This window comes from Centroberyx gerrardi, chromosome 7 (assembly GCF_048128805.1).
Source record: "Centroberyx gerrardi isolate f3 chromosome 7, fCenGer3.hap1.cur.20231027, whole genome shotgun sequence".
NCBI lineage: Eukaryota > Metazoa > Chordata > Actinopteri > Beryciformes > Berycidae > Centroberyx > Centroberyx gerrardi.
This window is the reverse complement of record NC_136003.1, coordinates 26,949,259-26,961,741: the sequence shown is the minus strand read 5'-3', so window position 1 is coordinate 26,961,741 and position 12,483 is coordinate 26,949,259. Positions and strand designations below refer to the sequence as shown.

The following is a 12,483-nucleotide window of genomic DNA, read 5'->3' as shown; positions in this document are numbered from 1 at the left end:
TTACGCTCAATGTAAGCTTATCAAGACTCATACCGACCGAGATCATTGAGCTCAAATGAGAATACTAAGAAGTAGCCATGTAATGAGCCAGAAATCCACAGTGGATTCTCTGCTCATCACCTCGCTACGCAGTGGAGAAGTGCGCTAAAGTGGGGAAAGCTGTTGCAAAACGGAAGCGAATCTATGGAGAAGCTATTTCACGGTGAAATCCAATCATGGCAGGTCACTCAGTGGGATGGCATGCCTCCTATCATAAGCAGTGTCATCACTCTCGTCTCCATCGCTCACTTCGCCCAAACCCCTGTCTCTCTCCTCCTCCTCTTCCGTTTCACTCTCTCGCCTCAGTCGCTCCTTTTCCCTGTCTTTCTCTCTGTAGGAGCGAGGCAGCGTGGGAACCTGAGTGTGCAAAGAGAGTTGAGTGGGATCAGAGTACAAGTGGTAACTGACAAAAAAAAGTGAATTTTACAAATGCACACATTGTAAATGTTAAAGGATTACAGCAAGTTTTTGGGATATTGGCATACTGGTCAACTAAGTGACAAGAACATAGACACCAAAATCATGCATAGGTCCCCGGTAGATCACTGGCTCTGGTGCTCCATGCTAACACTTTTTTAGCATACATTATGTTGAGTGATAGGAAGCTACAAAAAAAAACTGACCTCTTAATAATAAAAAGTTCTTAGTGTTTTTTATTTTTTTATAAATTCTTTTTATAAATAAATAAAATGAATAGTTCCTAAATTTTAAAAATAAAATCAATTTACTTTTATTTAATTTACCTCTCATTTACTTCAATTTACTGTACTTCAAACCACGTTTTTATCTGCTGTGCAGTGATTTTTAGCTGTACACAGTCTCCCATCGCCCACCACCTTCACTTCCTATGGAAACGAAGCAAGTCACGCTCCAAGTCTCACGGGAACAGGGACCTTTCCACAGAGAAAGTAGTCCCTGGTAGTTCAAAACAGTGTGCTATTTTCGTACGTGTTGTGTAAATTTTTACCAGCCACATATCATTTAAAATGACTCAACATTTAGCTTTAAAGCTGCTATATGTTCTCAGTTTCTCACCTTGAAGATAATGCTAGTCGCCTACTCTCACTCAACACAGTGTTAGCATGGAGCAGCGGAGGGAATAATCTCCCAGGGACACATGGATGATTTTAATGTCTATGTTCTCATCACTTATCAGGCAAGTTGACCAACAGGCCAACCTCCTAAAAATATAGTGTATGTCTTTAACTTATCTGCCAAAGCAAGTTTAAAGTAGCATTCTATCAGAAAGGAACATACAGAATATCACTATAGCAGTAGAACCAGAAGAGGCAGCAGTAGGTTGATACCTGGTTGTCGTGGCTGGGCAGGGCGCAGTAGCCCGGCTCCGCCCGGCGGAGGAGGCAAGGCGAGTGGGTGCGGAAAGGCCGGGGGGAGCAGACGGAGCAGACGGAGCGCGGGGAGGGAGAGCGGATGGAGCGCGGCGATGGAGATCGGATAGAACGGGCCGGAGAGTATGTGATGGAGTGGGACTGGGAGAGGGCGGGGCCGTGGTGGTTCTGTTTGGGCGGGCGAGGGGAGCGAGGGGGCAGATCGGGCGGTTTGAGAGGTTCCATCAGGTCCATCTCCGTGAGGATGGGGGGCGGGGGGATGAAATCCAGCTCCTCCTCCGGCTGGAGCATTTCCATTTCTGCGGCGTCGAGCTCGGCGAGCTCCGCCTTCGACAAGTGGTCCACGATGCCGGCGCCGAACGAGTCGCCCACCACGTTGATGGAGGTACGCATTCTGTCGCTGAGTGGACAAAGAGTATCAGAGTCAGCGTGTGAAATGGACGGATGTGAAAATGTGAACCACCTTGCTCACATACTGTTTATCCTGAAAAGACACTTGAGCAGAAGCAGAATGCATCACTGCCATAACATGAAGCTCCGAGCGGCCATTCCTTATTCACCGCTCCCCAATCCCCCGTTATTCACCGCTCTTACCCCCCCCCAACACTCCTCAGACACCTGACTCACAGCAGCCAGTCGACAGCGATGAGCAGACTGATGTCCTGAGTGGGCAGACCCACGGCCGTCAGGATCAGCAGCATGGTCACCAGTCCGGCACTGGGAATACTGGCCGCTCCGACACTGGCCAGGGTGGCGGTCATACTGGGGAGAAGAGAGGAGACGATCAGAGGAGGAAAGAGGCCTGCTGCCAAGTGGTAAAATCACTTATGTTTCATTTTTTCTGATCTGACTGAAATCTGTGTGAGACAAATGTTGACTGTCTGTGCCATGTTTGTGTTTAGAGGGATTATCAGTTCTCGCTGGTCTCAGATGTGACTGTAGACCCCTTTCACACATGCAGCCTTTTTCCGTAAATTTACCGGCACAGGGCTCCTGTGTGAAAAGGAGCCGCTGTCGAAATGCTGGTAAGTTGTGTGAACGATGCCGTAACATTAACGGCACAAGCAACGTTTGGACGCTCTATTGTCGAACTGTAGGAGGGAAATACAAACCACTAGACAACGGGCTGTAGCTTTACTTTTTTTCTTGAAAATGTTGAATTGGACTGAAGATAATTGGAAATAAGAGAGATCCTCTGAGTCCGGGCGGACGGGGAGATTAACCCGCCGTGTTTTCAAACTACAGTGACTCCGGTGGTTATTGCCAGTATTGTGTGAATGGCAGCATTACGTTAAAAAAGCGGAAAGGCCCGTCGTGTGTGAACAACAGAAACTGCTACATTTACCGGAAAAAAAAATAAAACGGCAATTTTCCAGGTTTCATGTGTGAAAAGGGCTTGTGACAAAACATGATATATACTGCATGATGCTATAGCCACATCTCAGAAAACCGCATTACATCTCATCTGTTTTACATGTCGGCCTACAACGCTAATTACCATTACCATACCAGCGTGACAGCGAGTATTAGCAGCAGACTGTAGAGATTTATTCCACATATGGATCTGATTTTATAACAGTGTCGCCACAGATGATTCAATATTCATACTTTTGAACAATTACGCTGTGGAATTTCATGGCAAACCCCCGGTGATGAAACGCATACGACAAACATCTTCAAAAGGTTCTGAACATCGTCTGCAACCCGCAGCCGCGACACGCAGAGCCTCGTCCAAATAGACTGGTTCCAATCAGACTTAAATGTTTTGCTAAAACCCCAAATATGAGCAACACAATTGTGGAGGATAAACCGCCAAACCCCAAAAGAGTTTAACCAGTTGTCGTAAAACAACTACTGAGTTAAATAAAGAGTCTTTTATACGAAAAACATAAATGGATGCCTTTCTGAAAATAGAATTCATTTTTGTTTTGTTATATTGGTGGTTGTTGCCTTGACTGGATGTCATAATTCCTTTTGTTAATTCACCACTACATTACTGTTCTCATGACTCCCTGAAAACTCACCCACGCAGCCAGAGCAAGATCAAGAGCAAGAGCGAGATAGGGAAATCTGACCAGGTGTGTAGGAGCTTTACCTGACAGTGACAATCTGTCCGGCATCCAGGGAAATGTCGTTCATCTGGGCAATAAAGATGGCCGCCACGGCCTCGTACAGCGCGGTGCCGTCCATGTTAATGGTGGCGCCTATGGGCAGCACGAACCGAGTCACGCGCTTATCGACCTTCAGATTCTCCTCCAGACAGCGGAAGGTGACCGGCAGCGTCCCTGCACTGAGAGAGGGAAACCCCGTACAGAGGGTGAAGCAGAGAGAAGACCAGGAGAGAAGTAGGTTTTGAAGGACATAAAATAGGTAGACAGGTTGGGGAAAGACAAAGAAAAAAAACAAACAGTAGGGTGGAGAAAAAAAGTGCAGAGGTGAGGAAGGGGGTGGGGGGTAAAGTCGGGGTGGAGGCAAAACAAACAAGAAGAGAAAAATGGAGTAGAGTAAGAGAAATTTGAGTCGAGTGAGCGCCTCCTCCGAACAGCTGGTGTCGGCCACTGTTGCAATCCTCCAACATGTGAATTAAAGGAATTTGATTCCCGGCCCTGCTAAGCCCGGGTCATAATATAATTAGAGAAAAAGTTGATAGGATTACCCATATTCACTAAAGCCTCAGTAATGTGCCAAAATGACAGTTGGTTTCAGCAGCGCCGCAGAATCCCGGGCGGGCCGAGCCAAGCCGAGCCGGGCGGGATGCAGCGGGGCCAGTTTGGCTGCTGACGATTAATCCAGAGCTTAGACGTTTACAACACAGGATCTGTCTGACATGGACTCGTCTATCATAACCCGTATTCACACACATTTGGCTCCGCTGGCCTGATTTGTCAGTTCAGTTGCATTAATGCAGAATTTAGCGCTTTGCCCTCTCCAATTTGACCCAAATAGCTGAAAAGCGAGTAGCCAGCTATACCGATCAATCATAATAACTACAGCAGCTGCTCACGGAATAGATGTTGTAAAAGAAACATGTGACACACACATGCTAACACATGCCCCCAGACAGAACATCCATGCACACACACCTGCTCACATGCACTCACACGCACTCACTCTCTCACACACACTCACACACACACACACACACACACACACACGCTCCCCGCAGGCTGCCCTACCTGCTGGCAGTGCCCAAAGCGGTGATCCAGGCCTGGAAGATCCCAGAGTAGAAAGTGAAGGGGCTTTTCCTGGTGGTAGCGAAGAATATGGCAGGCAGGATGATGCCGCCGTGGATCATCAGGCCCACGATGACGGTGACCATGTACATGCCCAGCTGCCTGGCCACCACCTCCAGGTCCCCGATGGCCGCGATCTTCCCCGCAATCAGAGAGGCGATGCCAACGGGAGAATACCTGGACACACAGTTAGCGAGAGTCATCGAAGCTGAGATGAGCAGAAATGAGCTGGATGACATTGACTGTGGTTATTCTTGCTAGAGGATGCTCAAGAAAAAACAAATTACTATCATGTAGTTCTCAACAAACCTCAAAATGGAAGGTGAGAGAAGACTGTCACTGAATTTCACCGCAGAGGTTATGTTTTCGCCTGTTTGTTGGTTTGTTTGTCTGTCTGACAGTACGATATCTCAAAAATGTATGATCTGATTTCCATTTGGTGGACAGATTGGCCTTGGCCCAAGAAACAACTCATAAGATTTTGGTGGTGATCCAGACGTGGGATTTCCGCCATTAGATGTTTATCATTTTTTTTGCCATAACTATGAAACTAATGTAGATAGAGACTTGATTTCAAATCCCAAGAGTATGTTTTCACAGTCAAGAAATCAATTTAACTTAAAATCTAAGTGATAGGAATGATGGAATTGGGTGTAACAGCAAGTTGGAGAATTGTTCAGCGTTGGTGCAAGGTTTGTGCTCTCTGAGTGCCTTCTGGTTACTACAGATTCACAACTGTTGCCTAGCCAGAATGTACAGAAGAGTTGTCCTGCCTCCTGATGTACAGTTTTGTACAGCAGTTAAAACATGGTGCTTTGATCTGTCTTTTTTCCACATGATTAGTAGTGGAGGGCTGTTTTTATCCACAGAGCAACAACACAATCGTTAACTTTAGAAGCTAAGGAGCGTTCCAGCATCCTGTCTATTTTCTATGAATTGGGAAAAAATGGAAGAGATGACTTTGACAGTTCCTGGTATTCATCTTTCACTGCTAGCTCATGTTGGCGTAAAAAGTCAGACGGACATCCTGTGAGCTCCCAAAATCAATCTCCATTCACTGTCAGCGGAGCACTTCTGTCCTTGAGGACACGACAGATTCTTGGATCTCGGGTTTCGAGCTTTGGTGCGCAGTTGTTCGTTACTGAACAGAGGTCTGATACATATATGAAAGAAAGTGGTGTTCCCCTTTAAGGGCTTCCCGGTCCGCCTCGGAGCAGGTCCCGCCGCAGCAGCAGCTTGCTGTCCCGGGTCAGCTGCACGCCGGACCTCGAGGATGGCATTTAGTGACAGTTGTTTGGTGAAGCACGCCTCGTATGGTTTGATGGATGTGTGCCTCGTATGATATGTGTTTTTGTATACACTGGACTCTGTGTTTGGCCGGCCCCATAGGCCCATGAGTAATCTGTTTATAGTGAGTGAGTGATACGAACAAGGACACATTTCCTTTGGTGTCCAGCTGCACATCTAGATGGCCTAGGAGAGCTGCGAGACAAGCATCCTGCTGTTTCTCTTCCAGCCTCCTTCCCTCCCCTCCCCTTCTCTCAGTGCCACTACTCTCTCTCTCTCTCTCTGTCTCTCTCTTTCTCTCTCTAGCCGGTGTCCTGCGAAGCCTCAAGGCGTACATGGCTCTCTAAGGGCATGCTCTCACACGCATCTTTCCCCGTCCCGCCGTCCCTCCCGCATCTGCTTTCTGCTCTGCTGCCAAGTGGCTCCTCTGCTGTCGGAGGATCCATTACATTTTGGAGATCTTCCACCCGCGGCTCCCATGGGAGCCCACAACACTGTTCCGGCCCCCGGCTCCCGCTACTCCCCGGCATACCACAGACTCCAGCGTGTCCCGGGGAATCCCTCTCTCCACCTCTATCTCTCTCTCTCTCCCCCTTCTCTTTCTCTCGGCCTCTCTCTCCCTCCCTCTCTCCATCTGTCCCTGTCCTTCACTATCCCACTTTCGGCCTCTCTCTTCCTCTTCCTTTCTCGTTTTCACTTTTCGCTGGCTGGCCCTGTTGCTCCCTGTTCCCACAATTTGTCTTATGTACACAGTCGTCTCCTTATCCGTCACTGTCAGTGACCTCTGTGTGTGTGTGTGGTATCTCCAGAATGTCAAAGCAATGCAGCCGTTGGCCCATATGAGGGAAAACAGAGACACATGTTCACGCTTGCGCACACACACTGCACACTACTGCACAGCTACGTACATCAAACACCAGGATGCAAAAACATAAGAAAAAAAACACAAGGCACTGACCACATGATCATGGAAACCATCGTCATGATAATCTCGTTGAGGATGTTGAAGAATTCACACATGACCTTCCCCCTCTCCCCCATCTTCCCCATGCATATTCCAAAGGTGATGAAGAAGCCAATCAAGCCTTGAGGAAGACACAAACAGCAAAACATCATGTCATCGACAGCTCCGACATGCAGTGGAGAAAAACTGTTCTCAAATTAAAATGGATCAGCAGGCTCTCACCCATTCAACAAAGCAAATACTGTAAATATCGACTCTTTTCAACTCACCGAGGACGTTCATGCCCCATTTGTATTCCAGTTTCTTCTTGCTGACTAAGACGGGCTCCGTTTGGTTTGCTGGTGTCACTGGGATCTTCTTCAGCACCGTCTGGACCTGGAGGGAGGACAGGACGGTTTTGAGTCGGATCAGTGGGTTGGACTGAACTGAGATGATTCAGATCCGCAGAGCGAGAGCCTGATTTTGCATGTAACTCATCCTGCGTGCGAGCGACCAAAAGCTTGTCAGCGGCATGAAGTGATTTAACTCAAATTTGTCTTTAAAGATAATGCCAAATTAGAAAAAAAGAGAGACAGGGAGAAAAAAGGGAAAGCAGAAAATCAAAGTTGAAAGGGCAAGGACGATTCATTTCTGCAAAAGCCATTATGACTTTTATGACTTCAGTGATTCCCTGATGGGCACAAACACGAGCAGCAGTAAAACAGAGGTGCAGAGAGAGAAAAGAAGAAAGAGAGACAGACAGAGAGAGAGGAAACACCAGGGAAAAGGAAGGAGAGAGAGCAGGAATCTCTAAGCTCCTGCTCAGCAATGGCCGCTCTTCACCAGCAGATGCCTTACTGTGGCAAATAAGGATGCAGCAACGCAGATGTAAAGAGATTAGCGGTAGCAGAAGGGCTGACCCTCACCCCGTCTAACACAGACAACTATTTCTAATCATTCAGACACACACGCATGAGAGAAAGAAGAGGGGGGGGAAAAAACAGGATTTGGACAAAAGAAGGCAACTGCCGCATCATGATTGAGGCTTGGATTATCGTTTAAAAATGATCAGCCTGGATAAACAGTAGCCAAGTCTGTCAGTGTTACTGTGGATCGCACAGAGAGACGTCCCATCCTGTCCACCGTTAGCCAACTGACCATTAACTGGCCATTGGTCTGACAGAGACAAGCATGTGAAAGCATGGTGGACGGCTCCACCAGAATGGCTGCAATATAATGACTGTGACAAGAGAGTAAAGGACTGAAGGAATAAATTAGGATTTTGTAGAGTACATATACGTGTATATATAATGTGTGGACATTTAAATGCAAAATAAGGTTTTTGACCCTTTTTGACCATGCTGTAATTCAAAATATCTTCAAAATATGAGTCTATCTTAATCTTTTGCTTAATATTTACAAACAATATAGGTGTAAAGAAGATTTTTCACCTCCTTGCAGCCAAATTATGATTCCTAGTATCAAGATCTCCATTAATCAATATGAGAATTAGAAAATGTCTTCAATGCCATCTGTAACTTTAGTTTTCTTTGACTCCCCTTACATTTACATTTGAATTAAAGACCCATCTTTTAACTGGAAAATTACACCTCTAAGGTTTTGCTTTCAGGACTGCCCATATATATGAACAGGCAGCACGAATATATGATTTGGTCCTTTCGTAGTCAATTCCCTCTGAGTCAAACATTACGTTTATCCCTCTTGACACATGGACAAAAACTACTTGAGTACTGGTTGAGAGGCTGACCATATTTTCTGGAGAAACACCAAAACTTAACAACTGTCCATAAATTCCAGACAGTTTTAGTAATACCCTGATGTAAAGACACACTGATGCCAAGCAAAGGCCGCTGCTTCAGTTAGGTCATTTTCAGGGGAACATGAAGGGCTTTTTAGAGCATTTCATATAGGGTTAGACCAATGTGTTTTTTTGAAGGTTGATACCAATATTTTTGGATTGAAGCTGCCGATAGCTTTGTGTCGATTTTCAGTTTATTTAAATTTGACCATTTTCATGCCAAAAAATTTCCCCAGGATTACAAGGATTCAGTGTTTCGCCCAGAATATTATTATTGTCAGGGTGGAAAAGCTTCTGAAACAGCATTTAGACCATCATGGGACACTAAAACTCTACTGAAACAAATTTAATTATTTTACACTTTAGGCTGGTTTCATTGCAGGTTTTACAGACTGACACCCCTGGAGGAACTTGTATCATATCAGAGATGAAAATCGGATATCGGTCAGTCATTTTGACTGACCGATATCCGACTTTTAATACAGTAAAAGCCCAATATTGGCAAAGTGATATTATGATAGATTATGATTTTTGTCTTTTATTTGTCTCTGCCAACAACAACAGTTCCCTCGGATTCCACTACCAAGTGTTGCCAAGCAACACATCAACTGTTAGAACACCTGTAAAGCAGAGTGATACGTAGTAAAACATCCCACTGCTGTTATACTGTATACCAGCGCTCATGGAATGCCTCCTGTCCAATCAAATTACTCGACCGGAACCAACAATTGCATAAATTTGTCTAATCCATATATCTGTCTTTCAAGACACATGCTTTTATGTTTTTAGCGAAATCATCTTACAGTAATAGCAGATCATTTTACCGGTTTCAACAAATGTGACTTCTTTCAGGATAGTGTAACTTGTTTCAGGACATTTATTTGGTAAAAGTTAAATTGTCTTAGAGAAAGTTTCTTGTTTCAAGATTTTCTTCATCGCTTTGTGATGATTTCTTGAAAGAAGTTATTTTGGCATGTATCAAGTGAAATGTATCTATATAAATAATTATAGCAAGATTATCTGCCAGTGCAGTGAGATAATTTGACTAGAAATATCATGAAATAAGCTTGAAAGGTCTGGAAACTTCATTTGTTTGCAGTGAACAGCCTTACAGCGCACACCAGCGAACAGCCAAAATAATAACAGCAGTCGTACCTGTTGGAAGCAGGCCTGCACCAGGTTCTCGGGGAACAGGTTCCTGAGCAGGTCCAGGAAGGCGTCCAGACTGCTGACCTCCTGGTTCTTGGGGGCCGAGTTGACTGTGCTGCCCCTCAGTTTGGGGTTCCCGGGGTGGATCCCCAGGACCAGGATGACCCCGAGGACGGCGGCGATCACGGTGGTGGACATGTAGTACACCATGGCCCTGCTGCCCATCCTGCCACTGGAGCGGGCGTCTAGACCAGCCAGTCCTGCAAGAGACCGCGTCACCCTCAGTGGTCACAATCTGAGCATGTACGTACAGTTTATATATAGTGTGTGTGTGTGTGTGTGTGTGTGTATCACTGCACCTGTGATAAGGCTGGAGATGATGAGAGGCAGGATGAGCATCTTCAGCATCCTCATCAGGATGTCTCCAGGGAAGGAAACCATAGTGAGGATGCTCATGTCTGTCACCTGCATGTACCGCAGCAGCATCCCAAACACCACTCCCATGACAACACCTGAGAGGAGGAGAGAGAGGAGAGGAGGAGAGAAGAGGAGAGGAGGAGAGGAGAGGGGAGGAGAGGAGAGGAGAGGAGAGGAGAGGAGGGGAGAGGAGAGGAGAGGAGAGGAGAGGAGAGGAGAGGAGGGGAGAAAAGAGGAGAGGAGAGGAGAGGATGGGAGAGGAGAGGAGAGGGGAGAAGAGGAGAGGAGGTGAGGGGAGGGGAGAGGAGAGGAGAGGAGAGGAGAGGAGAGGAGGGGAGAGGAGGAGAGAGGAGAGGAGAGGAGAGGAGAGGAGAGGAGAGGAGAGGAGAGGAGAGAAGAGGAGAGGAGAGGAGAGGAGGTGAGGGGAGGGGAGAGGAGGGGAGAGGAGAGGAGGAGAATTTTGCATTTTTCATGGAAAGAGATACTTTTGATCTATATGTGTTTAGAGCAGGAATAGACTGATATATTGGGCCGATATATTAACAGTCTGTTAAACCTGAAATGAAATTTGATTTTCCATCTAATTGTTCACATTTGGGGTTTTTTTGTACATCAATTCTTCATTTAAAGGCCCAATGTATCTCAGAGTTTCCCTACCATCAAATAGGTGTTGTGGGTCATCCTGCCTTAAAGAGCTGCTGACCCTTAAAGAATTTAATTTTCCTGGGTTTCAGTGGAGAGTTTTAGTGTCACATGATGGTCTAAATACTGTTTCAGAGGCTTTTCCACCCTGACGAATTAAATTCTGGGGGGAAACACTGAATACTTGGTCGAAATGCTCAAATGTAAAGACACATAATATCAGCTATTGGCAACTTCAGTCTAAAAATAGCAGTATGGGTCTGGGCCTTTAAAAACCCGTATTGGTACAAGCCTAGCTTATAGTTTACTGGTGGACTCATGGGTCCATTTCTCTTCACAAAAATGTTGTTTTACATCTGACTTGTGCGAGACCTCTGACTAATGAGCAACTTCTACTGTAATGTAAACAGGCTTTAAATCTAGCTTTGGCCCATTACCTTACTGGTTGACAAATGAGACAAAATAACGCACTTCACAACAAACCAAAGTGTTTATGGGAGCTGACTAAAAAGGGCAAAAACCCCAAGATGCATATGTGAGGAAAAATAACCTTGAAAATCTGATGTTGGCCATAAAAAAATATTAAAATATGGTCTAACTGAGCTTAAGTCCTATTCTAGGTTTTTTGGAGTTTTTCTTTGATTCGTTGGAAGCCTGAACTTTATTCAACCAGCAAGTATTCATAACTAAGTAGGGTCTTCCTACACGATTTAGCATCAGCAATCCATCTTATAAAAGCTGATAGATATGGCCCACAGTCAAACACAGAAAGCATTTGTATGTGAGCTTGCGTACCCATGACAGTGAGTCCAAGCAGCAGGCTGTGGGTGTTGCGGCTGCAGTGACCGGCATCCTTGTACTCAACCTCTGTGCTGTCATCCTGCTGGCTTTCTTCTTTCTCCTTCTTGTTTTTTTTGGACTGGTTGGCTGTCGGCTGGTTTGTCATCCTGCCTGTGGTGACAGAGGGAGAGATGGGTAATTCCTGGGGGAACAGATGCAATGAAACACATGCTGTCCTCCTGCACGGTATTCTGTCCTGTACACCCTTCAGATGATAATGATACACCACTGGCTCCTGAACTGATCTGTCCTCTCAAATCTAACTGGATTGACCCGGTGTTTCTAGATTGCCTTAACAAAACAGTCTTTTCCTCTGGCTAGTGGGGAATCACATTGTTTTCATCGCTGGCCGGCAGACACTATTCTTAGAGGGGATTAGGGACGACCAGGGGCATCCACCGCTCGGACAACAGGAATATCCTTTCACTTGATTCCATCAGTGGCCATTTTCTGTCCCTCCTAGTGAGCATTTGGTTGAATTTCCTTCGGGACGCAAAGAAGCAGGACACAAGGCAATCCCTAAACGGGGCGTGAAGAGACAACTAAGCAGCATATCTGAGTGTCATCCTCTAAACAGAAACCTGTAGCAAGTACAGGAATCTAAACACAACAGAATACGGAGATAGGGAGCTGATAGAGTAAGAGATATGGTAAATGAGAGCAATAAAGAACAAGTCAGTGAGGAGCCAGCAGATTCGGCCTCTGGCTGTTTGACCATCTCTGATTGACAGGTCTGAGGGTTATGATGAGACAACGCAGCAAGGC

The 12,483-nt window shown here is 45.9% G+C and overlaps 1 protein-coding gene across 1 annotated transcript; it reads right to left on the bottom strand.

Moving 5' to 3' along the window:
• Positions 1-213: 213 nt before the first annotated feature.
• Positions 214-11,824, bottom strand: slc1a9 (solute carrier family 1 member 9). Its single transcript, XM_071907587.2, has 10 exons — positions 11,674-11,824; positions 10,179-10,331; positions 9,826-10,079; positions 7,142-7,247; positions 6,867-6,993; positions 4,565-4,798; positions 3,484-3,678; positions 2,016-2,150; positions 1,347-1,788; positions 214-396 (listed from the first exon to the last, which is right to left on the bottom strand). The coding sequence occupies exons 1-10, from the start codon at positions 11,822-11,824 to the stop codon at positions 214-216; spliced, it is 1,980 nt and encodes a 659-aa protein (XP_071763688.2).
• Between the last annotated feature and the right edge of the window lie 659 nt (positions 11,825-12,483).

Coding starts and splice junctions, on each gene's coding strand:
- slc1a9 (XM_071907587.2), bottom strand. CDS start 11,824: ATGACAAACCAGCCGACAGCCAACCAGTCCAAAAAAAACAAGAAGGAG. Junction 10,332..11,673: donor GCTTGGACTCACTGTCATGG/GTACGCAAGCTC, acceptor TCCTCCTCTCAG/GTGTTGTCATGGGAGTGGTG. Junction 6,994..7,141: donor ATGGGGCATGAACGTCCTCG/GTGAGTTGAAAA, acceptor GTCTTCCTCAAG/GCTTGATTGGCTTCTTCATC.